General features: G+C 45.8%; 1 protein-coding gene across 1 annotated transcript; it reads right to left on the reverse strand.

Annotated features, from left to right (window-relative positions):
* Window positions 1–600: 600 nt before the first annotated feature.
* On the reverse strand, window positions 601–13,364 carry LOC124529036 (butyrophilin-like protein 1). Its single transcript, XM_047102938.1, has 9 exons — window positions 13,280–13,364; window positions 10,550–10,897; window positions 5,913–6,194; window positions 5,597–5,797; window positions 5,336–5,356; window positions 5,217–5,243; window positions 4,176–4,202; window positions 1,687–1,713; window positions 601–1,265 (listed from the first exon to the last, which is right to left on the reverse strand). The coding sequence occupies exons 1-9, from the start codon at window positions 13,362–13,364 to the stop codon at window positions 601–603; spliced, it is 1,683 nt and encodes a 560-aa protein (XP_046958894.1).
* Between the last annotated feature and the right edge of the window lie 447 nt (window positions 13,365–13,811).

Genomic DNA, 13,811 nt, shown 5'->3' on the forward strand with positions numbered 1-13,811 from the left:
TTAACACAGCACTGGTATTTCACGAATAACAGATATTTCCTAAGGTTGGTAAGATAAGTGTGCTTCCACCATCCCAGAATAGGAGGTATTTACAGTAGAATATTAGACTGCTTTCCTCTTGAACATCAATCAGCCATTCATTTCTCCAGAAATTTTTGGATGGCCAATGTCTCTGGTCAGAGTGCACATTTCCCAAATAGAACTGGTGACCTACTCATAGCCTCTGGATTCATCTGCACAACTCAAGTTGGATAAAATATACACCATTTAATTCTGCAGAGTCATTCAGCCCTCATCTCCTTCATATCCAAGCAGAATAAAGACTGTATGAAATAATTTTCACTACCAAAAGAAGCACTACTTCCAATAGTTAAATTCAGCCTACCCTAAACCAGCTCAGTCAACTATTATCTTCTGTTGTCTGAGCATAAGGCATGAACTGACTGTTCTCATAGCCATACCCCAGGAGACTGCATCCAGAGCAAGAGTGCAAGACACCCAGGTCATCCAGGACTAACCTCAGAGGCTTTTGTCTCAAGGAATGTGAAGCTCCAGAAAGAGCCACCATAAGGAGTCTGGGACAGTGTTGGGGTCCTATGGTCACATAGCCTCAGGGCCATAGGGGAGTAATGGAGAGTCGGCCCCTGGGAGAGCACCATCAACAGCACAGCCTGAGCTGAACCCATCCCCTGAGAGGCTTACAGGTTCCTCCAAAGAAGAAGGAAGATTGTTAAGGGGCATAGGGGTCTCTGTAGGCACACACACCACAGAGCAGATGGTCAGGGACACATCTCCTGACTGAATCATGAAGTATGGAAACAGAGTCCCAGTGGAGGAAGTTAGAGGGAAGGAGAAAAGGTGAGATCCATCAGTCATGTTATAGAAGGAGACATCCCCTTCTTTGAGGTCTAAGAAAACACCCACCCTGTGGGGAACTTCATCACAGATTACCTGATGCTCAGGGAGGATAAGGGCATATAATTTACCTCTGTACCACCCCAGAACCCAGAACCCCACTTCTGACCCCTCTCTGTACCAGTCTTTCCTCTCCACATCTCCCCTACAGACCCCCAGACCCCACTCGCTTCTGTTTCCATTCTTGATCTCCACCTCCCAGTAGCAGCGCCCTGATGTGATGGCCTCCTGGCCCAAGATGCTACAGGGTCCTCCTGGGTCCTCAGTTGTGTCCTCCAAGGTCACACTAGTCTGTCCACCAGAGACAGCAAGGCGCGGATCTGCAGACGCTGGATCCAGAGTGACAGACACTGCAGAGAGAGTTGCCAATCATGCAAGACCTTCCCTTGCCCCATAACAAGGGCACACAACCACCACCACCACCCTCAGTCACCTAGTTGCATACGGGAAGGGCTAAGCCTCCTGAGATGAGAGTCTTGTGACTCAAGTACACAGCTCTCCAAGCAGGAGAAGTAAGCATAAGACTGATCTGAGGGTTAGATGCGTCACAGGGAACTTGAGGACTAGTCTGGACTCAAGGACTTAAGAATATATATTTGGAATCCAATATCAGCCACATCCACTAAGCTCAGCTATGTGATTTTCACTGCCCCATCCCACTGCACAACCATTGATGGTGCCAGCATTTGTATCACCACAGCAAGCTAAAGGAGACATCAGAGGCCATGGGGCAGCAGTAGGAGTACCCAGAAAGAATGAGAAGTAACTCACAGGCCTGGAACTTCTCCTTCCGCCAGTCTACAAGAGAACCATATTTCACAAATGTAACAACAAATCAGAGATTTGAGGAGACTGTACATATCAGTGTTGATATCTTTTGGAAAAATCGTTTGGAAAACATTCAATTGAAGCATTTATTTCTTTTACACACACACACACACACACACACACACACACACACACACAGCCATCATGCTACAGCCTTCCCATGAAAGCCAAGCTATAAAACTTAACCACTGAGAGGCTGGATAACAACCTGAAAAGAAAGCTCTAGACCCAGATTTCACCATCATATTATGCTTTCTCAAGAATCCTTAGCCACACATCTATCCTGAAAGCTAGGTTTTCTTGAGAAGAATTGGGGAGATAAAAAATTCTGAGGCCTCCGTTTATTTCTAAAGAATTGATTAAACTGAAGTTGGAGGTTGAATCTAAGCCATGGTAGAGTCCATACAACCTGGCAGAGCTGAACTTGGAAGACAACTACAAGCCCTGGGCGAGGAGAATTCAGGACACAGCATCAGAGAAATTGTCCCTAGTCAGAAGGCAATGGAGAGGTTTCAAGGAAGGGAGAGACAGAAGTTCAAGCAGGAAAGACATACACCCAGTGAAAGGACAGACACTATGAACTTGTTTCCCCTTTTCGTGGGTTATTGGGAGGAAAATATCCCTATATGTAAGGGGAAATCAAAAATATCAGGTCTAGTCATCTGCTTCCCCCCTTAATTGCTCAGAGAGATGGAAATCACCAGGAGAAACCCCACGTAGTAGGTCCCCAAATATGGTCATGTCCTAGGCCCCCTTATTCATGACATTGAAAAATTATTTTTCAACTTTTAAATACGATGAGATCAGATATTACTTCACCTCATGCTATGAGCTGATCAATATGCAAATATTGATTCTACTGTAATGGTATCTGTCCTTACAAAATAAAAAGGTATACAAGGTATACATTAAAACACATGCACTTCAATCCATCAGAGAAGGGGGAATGCTAAAAGAAGACTATTTGATCCTTATTTTTAATAAATAAATCCCAGCAATCAGTGAGACTCTCTAAGGGGGTGCCCTCACACATCTAGCCCCAGGTCTCCTGCATCCCTGGCTCCCCCTTCTCTGCTCTCATAGTCCATGTCCATGATCATGAACAAAACAGCTGGGACAAACACCCGCGCGTGCACACACACACATACATACCCCACACAGGTTCAAAGGACCCAGATTCTTAACTCACACCGGTGCTAAGTGGTGTTCTGGATAACCTTTCACTGCTTTAGGATCCCCCGCACCACACTCTTGCCCCAACTGCTACTGGAAGGTTGAGATGGTCTCATGATCAGAAGCAAACTCAGTCAGAAAAGTATTTCAAAACTGCTCAAAATACTGCAAGTCTTTTCAAAAATCTCTCCTTATTACTTCTTGTGCACCCAAAAACTGTGCACACCCTCTGTGTACTTTACACTCAAACCACCATGATTATGATTTGTGGTCTCTCTTCCACCACTCTGAGCTACCCAAAATCTCTCCAAGAGGAATCACAGGATTTCTACTCCCTCCTCATCTCTTCTCTTCCTCACTGCTTTTCTTTCCCTGATTTGTTCCCAACTTTTCTCTGATAAACAATTTTCACTCCTCTAACTTTCTCCTATCATATCTTCATACATTGCCCTGATAAATCAAACCAGTATCAAGCCCATCAGGTAAACATGCAATTCTCCTAAAGGAGAGATAATGGTTGTGAACAATTATAAGTTACAGTTCTTTAAAAAAAATTTTTTTTTAAGTTCTTCCTCTGTTACACAAACATACACATAGGATTTTGTATATAATTGCAGGTAGCTCTCAGACCCACCACCAGGAGTCCATAAATATCCTGGAAGCTCTGGATCTCAGATTCAGAACAGGCAATTTAAAGCAATTACTTTCACAGCAAGCAGGGAAGTTTAGAGGAAGAAACCCAACTTGGACAAGGAGCATGAGGAAACAAATGATGACCACCATTCCAGGGGACCAAGACAAAAACAGGAAAATCAAAAGTAGATCCGCAAGATGTAGGAATTTCAGGGTAAAATGTATTCAGAACCAAGGATCCCCTTAGGAATACCTGAATTGTAAGCAAGCAAGAATGATATCTGAAATCTTCTAGAGACAGCAATTCCTGGTCTACAAAGCCATTACTGTGTTACAACTGTCCTTATAAATGAGCACTCTTTCATCACTGCTCCAGCAAAAGCATCAGTTGAACAAGGTGTGTTCAGATGAAGTTGCTAAGCCTAATAGTGACCTACAGTAGAAGACATGTCAGAATAGAGGCAGATCTGTGTTTCCCAGAAGAGTCCCTGAAGTCTTCACAAGGAAACGACTACATGACAAGGAGAACAGGGACACCCACCCTGTCCTGGTATGGGGTCCACTGACAGAGAAGGGGGAAGGGTTGAGGCTGAAGGGGTAAGGGCACAGAAAACTGAGTTACTCACCTGCATACAACTGCGCCTTCCTCCAGCCTGAAAAGGGACACACTCTAGTGAAATATGAGCCAGAACAAATATGCCTAGCATTGATCTACTGGCCTTGCCTCCTCTCTGTACTACAGGTGACACTCCCAACAGAGTAGGGAGGCTGGAGAGGAGATATCCTCCTGCGATGTGCAGACATCAGGGTATTGGGGGAAATTCCCTGGATCACAGGTCAGAAAGCCTGAATTGCAGGCTGAGTTCCACCCCAGCCTGCTGCAGCTGTGTGACCTTTTGCAAAGTCATTTAGTATCCTGTGCCTTAAAAACCTCAAGTATTTTTATTCTATCTCCACTCAGTTTTGCTTCTATGAAAATATTTTAGGGAATAAAATATAAATTATTCCATAATTATAAACAGAAATCATTATTACATCCAATGTTTTCCAGCAAAGAGATATTTGGGAAAGAACACAAAAGGGGACATGAATTAAGGACAGGGACGTTAGGTAAGATGTGGGGTAAAAGGGGCCAAACTTTCTCAGAAAACACATCACTGTTCTGGAGCATTGACAGCTGATCCCACCACATTCCCACCCATGGTCTGCCCAGTCCTCTACCCATCACTTTGTGACCAGCACCTCCAGGAACTGGACAGAAATGACTCTCCCTGGATGGTGTTATATGGAGGGGACACACTCCTAAACTTAATGACCCCATTTATTTACATAGCTTCTTTACCAAAATCTCAGAGCATCCAGTTTGAATGAGAACTAGTTGCAGTGAAGGCTAAAAAGTTGGCAAGATGGTGGGGAGATCAGCACTGGAATAAACCCAAGATGCGTGACAGACTCCAGGGACCACCATCACCCCAGGTTCCCAAGCACTGGCTGGGAAACAGCACCCCAGATAGGGAAAGTCCATGGAGCAGGGTCCTGCCCCCCCCCCCCCCAGCTTCCACTTCTGCCCCAGGGAAGGGTCCATATGTCTGTGCCTGAAACAAGGAGTAGGGACACCTTAGCTTAGGTAGGACAGGAGACCCAAAGACAACTGGAGAGTCACTCACCACCCAGGTAAATGGATTTCCTCCTGCCTGAAAGACAACACAGGAAACTGGTGAGCTAATAACCAGAGTGTCTCCTACACAGGGGACTCAGAAACTTCTGGGGAAAGAACAGAATTTACCGAGATCTTCTTGGAGTTCATCTGAAAGAGAGTGAAAAATAAGTCTGAACTCCCACCCTTAAGAAAGGAAAGACTGCACCTAGAGAACCCATAAAAGGACTTCTCTGTACCCTGAAGATCTAACTCCAGACCCGCCTCCACAGCTCCAGCTGTCCTTTCTGGACCTGTTCAGCCACATGCTTCCAGCCAAGCCCCTTGCTGTCAGCTTGTCCTCTGCACCACCTTCCACACTTGCCTGCCTTGGCTCCTGAGCTGCCTTACCTCTGGCCTTCAACGCCTCCTCCTTTGTCCGCCGGGCCTCCTCCTTGTCCCTGTGCAGTCTCTCCCATTCCTGCATCTCCTGCCTCTTTACAGTACATTCTGTCTTGATGTAATAGGCAGCCCCAAGGAGTGAGAGCATCAGCACCACGAGGCTCACTATGAAAGCTGGCTTCCAGGGAGAGGCCTGGGGGAAGAAGGGCTCTGCGGCGAGCCAGAGACCCCATCAGCGGCACAGACCAGGGCAGCCCAGCCCAACACTCACAGAAGACCTAGGCCACTCCCTCTGGCCCTGCTGGGAATGGGAAGTAGTGCTGACCTGGGATGAAAATGGCCATCGCCTTCTTCTGGTCCAGGACGTGGTTGAGGACTGAGCAGGTCATGTTCCCTGAAGAGCTGTCCCTCACCACCAGAGCAGACTCCACGCTGAACAGCCCTTCAGTGTCTTGGGCATGGGTCTCAGAGAATGTCAGGAACTTTTCCCCATTAGCAGCTCTCCACTGTATCTGGGGCTTTGGGAACCATCCCGAGGCCGTGCACACCACTCGGACCCCGTCCTCCTCTGGCCCTGTGATGTGCACTTGAGGGACAGAGCCCACACCTGTGAGAGAGAAGCTGGAGAGCACAAGGAGGCCTTCCAGAATCCAGGGATGCCAGCAGAGCCTTCCTCTGAACAACTCTGGTGTAGCATTGCATTCCAGGGCTCCCTGGGGAGTGGTCCCTGCAAGGATTAGAGCAGGGGTCCTGCCACAGGGAACAGAAGGAAGGAGCATGGGGACCTGCAGAGGGCAGGGCTCTTCTCCCATCCATAAAGCTGGGAAGTCCATCACCCAGAGTAACACAAAGGAATTTCGACCCAAGTTCTATCCTTCTCTGCTCTTCTCACCTCACACACTCTCCAGGGCATCTGCTAGCACACTCAGTACCCTGTGGTAAATCATTTCCATCCTTGACAACCCTACCTACTTCCTGAGCTCCTCCCGCTAATATCCACATGTTAGCTCTGCCAGGATTCCTCACAGATGCTTCAAACTCAAACCCTGAACTGATTCATATTTGGCTTCTCTGTGATAGGCTGATGATGAAAATATTCCCAATCCTTAAGCCTGTTTCACATCCAGCTCACCTTCTGCCACATATTTTTAATGCCTTCACACTCTGCTTCTGGGTCCCATCATGGGACTTATCTGGGCCACTGAGAGTTCAGGGAATGTGACTTCAGCAGAGATGGAAAGTATTTGTGCCATTGCCTTGCCCTCTGCCACAGGAAGGACATGCGTGGGCTAGGGCAGTCCTTCCAGCCAAAGCTGTCCTAGATCAGCCAACAGCCCAATGAACTTCACCTGTGTGAGTAAACCTAGTCAAGGTCGACTGTCAGGACAAAATATATTAAAAGGCAGAGGCTTCTTGTCCCTGTTGAAAGTAAGGTCCCTTCCCATCCTTTTTCTTATGCCATTTACTTGAGGAAATTTGTGATTGTGGGGGCTTTCTCTCCTCTTTGAAATGCATATACGTCCTTTGCGAAAACTACATAGGCCTTTTGTCGGGGTTGTGATCCAGGAATGTGTTTCTCAAGACCTTGGGAGCCCTCCTTCTGAACTGTTAACACCAAGGTGGACAGCACCCCTCTCTCCCAGTTACTGGGGGAGTGTAGGAGCCTAACCTCATTGGGGATCAGGGCCCAAATGCAAAACCACTTCCTGTCATAAAGATGGGAGAAGTTGTAAAAACAAACTGTTTTAACTTTTATTTGTCTGGAAAACTCATCTTTCCTTCCATTCTGAATGACAGCCTTGCTGCAGGTTTTTTCCTTTCAGTTACTCTGAAAGTATCATGCCACTCCCTCCTGGCCTGATAAGTTTCTGTTGAAATCTCTACTGAGTAACAGGAGGAAGTGTTGAACCACTATATTGCACTATATTGAGCCACTATATAAAACTACATGTTAACTACACTGGAATTTAAAAAGCTTTTTTTAACTTTTAAGATTGGAGAATTTTTTTTTCCTTGGGATAAAGCCAATCAGCTAACATAGATGGTCACCACAATTACCAAGTACATTTAGGGTGTACTGCCCATCACAAATGATACTGTAAAGTCCATTTACTTGAGGGCTAGTAACTGTCTATCCAGAGAACATGTATGTAACAAGTTGAGTCTGCATGGCTATGTAAAAAGGTGGGATTTCTTCTGTCTTTGAAACCCCTTGGTAGATTCTCTGGGATGCACATCACTTACTGGTTAATGCTAATGCCATAATAAAAATGTTTTCTTTCCCTACTACCTTTGTGAAGACGACTTCTGGATTCGGAGACTTTGTCTTTAATTATATTTCCCCTACACTTAAGATGTATGAGTAAGCACCATTCAGATTTGTCAAACACAGCTCAGGTGAGCTGAACTCCCCTAATGCTCCACAGTAAATAAATGGTTGTTACTATGGGCAGCTGAGATTTCTGTCTATGTTGCACAGCATTATGACAGCAATCAACAACTAACACAAAATAGCAATACTTCTAAATACTACTACTAAACAACAAATTGCCAAAAAACACGCAAACAAACAACAATTAAAACAAAAAAAAAACCTTGGGAGTCTCCAGTCCCTTCTCTCCAACCCCCAAACTCTTTGTGTCCCCAAATCCACCCACTCAGTTGGGTCCACTTTCCAAACATCTCCTACACTGGAACCCCTTCTCTTCTCCCACCCCACTGCTCTGACATCAATTCAGGGAACCATCCTCCACACCCTGTAACTACATGTCTTTCTCCAGTCTTGCTCACCTTCTATGTACCCTCTCTCACAGCTGTCAAAGCAAACCTCCTCCCAAAAACACCTCCCTTCACTGCTCTGTTTAAAATTTCCTCAGCTCTTCCTCCCAACTCTGTAATACACCACACAAAGCCTTCTATGGTCTGGCATCGCCCTTAACCTCAAAACCCCTCACCACTTCCTCCCAAGTTCTCCCACCCGGGCCACTCCAGCCCCAGGACTATTTGGTTAGCTGTTGAACTGCTCATAACCACAATCACCATGCTCTCTGTGCCCTTCATCAACCACCAGGGCTCTTTGGAACACTTTCTGGATTCACTCAAGTACCTGCACAAGCATGTACTCCTCATGCACTGTTCAAGATCAATCCCTTCTCTCTGCCCATGGACCAGGATTGTCACTTCTCACCAACCTCCCATCCACCTGTCTCACCAACCACATGGCTTCCTTGTCTGCCCAGACACACCAGCCACACTCCAACCTTGGTTGTTTCACATGAGTATTCCTCTGCTTGGAACTCTCACCCCCAGATACCCACTTAGCTAAGTCTCTACTCACCACCATCTAACATCCTCTATAACCCATCTGTCTGTCTATTTACTGTCTTTAACATAAACTCTGCAGGACAGAGATCTCTATTTGGCTCACTGATGTATTCAGGTGCCCAGAAGGGAACCTGGCACTTAGTAGGGATTCTATATATCTTATAAGGGTATAAAGAATTAAGTGGGTTGGGAATGCAAGCTGGTGCAGCCACTCTGGAAAACACCATGAAGGTTCCTCAAAAAAACTACAAATAGAACTACCCTATGACCCAGCAATTGAACTACTAGGCATTTATCCAAGGGATACAGGTGTGCTGTTTCGAAGGGACACATGCACCCCCATGTTTATAGCAGCACTATCAACAATAGCCAAAGTATGGAAAGAGCCCAACTGTCCAGCGATGGATGAATGGATAAAGAAGAGGTGGTATATATATACAATGGAGTATTGCTCGGCAATCAAAAAGAATGCAATCTTGCCATTTGCAACTATGTGGATGGAACTAGAGGGTATTATGCTAAGTTGAAATTAGTCAGAGAAAGACAAAAATCATATGACGTCACTCATACGAGGATTTTAAGAGACAAAACAGATGAACGGAAGGGAAGTGAAACAAAAATAATATAAAAACAGGGAAGGGGACAAAACAGAAGAGACTCATAAATATGGAGAACAAACTGAGGGTTACTGGAGGGGTTGTGGGAGGGGGATGGGCTAAATGGGTAAGGGGCACTAAAGAATCTACTCCTGAAATCATTGTTGTACTATATGCTAACTAATTTGGATGTAAACTTAAATAAATAAATAAATAAATAAATAAATAAATAAAGTTCAGGCGTGGGAAAAAAAAAGATACTGGTATATTGTTAGGATAGACAAATTAACGCAAAAAAGGGGGCAAGGGGTGTTGAGTAACAGATAATTAGCCAGTCCTTAGAGGAAAAATTTTAAAAGAATGTACTCATGAACTTGCATGCATTGATGACAGAGTTGTAAATCAAAAGAAATATTTCTGATTTACTTTTCATCAATTTAACAAAAATGTGATGTTATACTCAAGTCGTAATACTTTATTTTAGGAAAGAAAACTTAAAAATAAACTGGTGATTGGGGCACCTAGGTGGCTCAGTCGGTTTAGCGTCCGACTTCAACTCACGTCATGATCTCACAGCTTGTGAGTTCGAGCCCTGCATCGGGCTCTGTGCTGACAGCTCAGAGCCTGGGGCCTGCTTCAGATTCGGTGTCTCCCTCTTTCTCTGCCCCAACCAACTCACATTCTGTCTCTGTCTCTCTCAAAAATAAATAAACATTAAAAAAGAGAAATAAACTGTTAATTTTTCTAACAACAACAAGAAAAGAATTAAGTGAGTGATGGGCATTGAGGAGGGCACCTGTTGGGATAAGCACTGGGGGTTGTATGGAAACCAATTAGACAATAAATTATATAATAAATAAATAAATAAATAAATAATCATTAAAAAATTTTTAAAAAGAATTATAAGGATTCCTATTGAACTAATCAATAAGTGAAAATCGATCCTTTCCTCATCTCTAAAATGAGGGGACTGATTCACTTGGCCCCTGAGGTCACTCCCCACTCCAACACTCAGGACACTAAATATAGATCAACCACTCACCTGCCACCTTCAGCTCCAAACTGGCCTCTTCATAGAAACTTCCTTTTCTGAAGAAACAGGTATACAGCCCGTTGTCGGAAGCCTGGACCTTGTGGATACGCACAGTGGCCTCCCCCTGGCTGAGGAAGTCCTTCACCAGCGAGGTCCGCCCTGTGTACTGAGCCAGCTGCTCTTCTTTCTGTTCCTGCTGGTTTTCATAGATGAACACTGCTTCTGAGAACTTGGAGCGGAACCACCGCAGCTCCATGTTTTCCACATCCATGGCTGGGGACACATGACAGGGCAGCGTGACGTTCCCACCCAGCACTGCCACAATGGGGTCCGGGGGGCCAATCACCACAAACTCCTCTGTGGACACAGACACAGGAGTGAGAAAGTGGAGAGACACAGGTAGGGAGGCATGGAACACATACTGTCAGGTGGGGGGCCCAGGCAGGCAGGGGTGAGTAGCAGGTGGGAGGCTCTGACCTGACAGACTGAGCTGTGACCACTCTGAATTGGGACAAGATCATCTTACCACACCTTTGAAACCCGGAAATGATATCAAAGAGACTCCCTCAGCAGCCTGTGTTCCTGGTTTCCAGCCCTCCTTGAAGGACTCTCTAACTCAGGGGTTCTAACCTTCCACAAGCATTACAATCACCAGGAAGGCGTGTAAAACACTGACAGCTGGGTTCCACCCCCAGAGCTTCTGGCTCAGTTCATCTGGGGTGGATCCAACGATGCACATTTCTAAGGGGTTCCCAGGGATGCTGAGACTGATGTCCAGGGACCATACTCTGAGATCACAGCTCCAGCTTGGCTCCTCTTAGAACGGGACTGAAAACTGGTTGAAGTTTATTATGTCTGCCCATGTGTTTCTCCTCTGCTGAATTACATGTGCATTAAAAACTAGAGCCCACAGTTATTTCCATTAAAACCTGCCCTCACTCCATCACACAAGCACCCAAATCACCACCACTTTTCACAGGCCTTGGTCTTCTGAGACGTGGTGGACACGTCACGACATGACACTTCTGCAGAAAGAACCCTGTTGGATCTCCAAAGAGTGACTTCTCATCTCCTGTGCTACTCGACTTTGGCTGAGTCACTATCTGTCTCACCTGAGGAATGACAGTGACTAGTCTCCCTGGGACTATCCTCTTCCCGGCCCCATTTGTGTGACCCTTTTAACCTGCAAGTAAAACCATGTCCCCTCTCTATCCAAGCCCTCCAATGCCTCTCTGGTTCCCGAAGTGACCTGCAAGCCCAATAAGGATGATCCCTCAGTGCTCTCTGACATCCAACTCTTGTTTCTCTTTCTTGCTCACTCTGTTCCACCCAACACGTGCCTCCTCTGCTCCTTCAACACTCAGGCACACTGCCTGCTTTGCTCCGGCTGCTCCCCACTCTGGAAACCCTCTTTCCTTGGGGATCCGGACAGGATGGTACTCCACATCCTCATTCCCATCTCACTGCCTACACCGACCACCGTATGGAGCACTGCTGCCCGCCCACACACCCTCCTGCACCGCTGACTGCCCACCCTGCTCTACTTCCTTCTCCCATACTGTCCACTCCTCTAACAGACATAGATTCCATGGAGTTGAGGTAGTTAGTACTCGCTGTCTCCTGCCAGAATGTAAGCTCTGTGGAGACAGGGCCTCTGGTTTGTACATAGAGCAACACCTTACACAAACTTCATACCCTGTAAATATTTATGGAATGTAATGAATTAATAACCGAATAACTACTTAGATACCAATAGAGCCAGCAAACAAAAAATAAAAGAAATTTATTTTCACACTTTTCATAGTGAAATTCACATTTTTTTACTTTGTAAGACATAAACTCCTCATTGGACAACTGTCTTGGTCCCCTTCCCTCATTTTATGGCCCTGGGACTCTTCCTTTTTTTTTAATTTATTTTATTTACATTCAAATTAGTTAACATACAGTGTAGGATTGGTTTCAAGAGTAGGACCCAGTGATTCATCACTTGCATATGACACCCAGTGCTCATCCCGACAAGTGCCCTCCTTAATGCCCATCACACATTTAGCCCATCCCCTACCCACCTCTCCTCTAGCAGTCCTCAGTTTGTTCTCTGTATTTGAGTCTCTAATGGTTTTCCTCCCTCTCTGTTTTTACCTTACTTTTCCTTCCCCTCTGCTGTTTTGTTTCTTAAATTCTACAGATGAGTGAAATCATATGGTATTTGTCTCTCTCAGACTCATCTCGCTTAGCATAACACCCTCAAGTTCCATCCACATTGTTGCAAATGGCAAGATTTCATTCTTTTTGCTCACCGAGTAGTATTCCATTGTACATCTATACTGTTTCTTATTTATCTATTAATCAGTCAATGGACATTTGGGCTGTTTCCAATACTTTGGCTATTGTTGATAGTGCTGTTATAAACATTGGGGTGTGTGTGCCCCTTTTAATCAGTACATTGGTTTCCTTTGGATAAATACTTAGTAGTGCAATTGCTGAGTTGTAGGGTGGTTTTATTGTTAATGTTTTGAGGGACCTCCATACTGTCTTCTAGAGTGGCTGCACCATGTTGCATTTGGTTCTGGGACTCTTCTTAAATATTTAATTATACCTAGTGGTTGGGGGACCACCAGACCTTTCCTACAGCCAGGGCCTCCACCAATAACCATCTGTCCTGATGGAGACACAGCAGGGCTCCCAGAGGCTCTCGCCCACCCAAGGGAGATGCAGGAAGGGGGATGGGGACACACTTACCTGCAGAACCCCCAGCAGGCAACTGGAAGAAGAGAAGCAGGGAGGTGAGACGGGAGAGCAAAGAGCCTCTGCGGCAATCCTCCATTTCCTCAGGGCTGGGGAGACACAGGGCAGGAGGCAGGAGAACACCTACAGAGATGAGGAGGGCCAGCCCACAGCTCTGGGCCTCAGAACAGACAGAAGGGCTCAAGGCTGATAATAATCCCCAGAACAAGAAGAGTTTTTGCTACTAGTCATTATGCTGATGGGGCTGGGGGCCCCAGGACAAAGGCTGCTCAGGACAAAGCAACTGGCCTTATCCCAACAGAGGGCTCCATGAATTCCCCATGAAAAGTTGACCCTCATCCTCTATATCTCTGAGGACTTTCTGCCCCAAGGGAAAGGAATCCAGGAGGGGGCTTCCCGGGTAGCTTAGTCGGTTAAATATCTGACTCTTAATTCCAACTCAGGTCTTGATCTCAAGTCATGAGTTCAAGCCCCACGTTGGCACAGCTTGTGAAGTCTACTTAAAAAAAAAAAAATAAGATGATCC

Source organism: Lynx rufus, unplaced genomic scaffold (genome assembly GCF_022079265.1).
Source record: "Lynx rufus isolate CCGP_SWC_20201006 ecotype Redwood Valley unplaced genomic scaffold, mLynRuf1.p SCAF_6, whole genome shotgun sequence".
Lineage (NCBI taxonomy): Eukaryota > Metazoa > Chordata > Mammalia > Carnivora > Felidae > Lynx > Lynx rufus.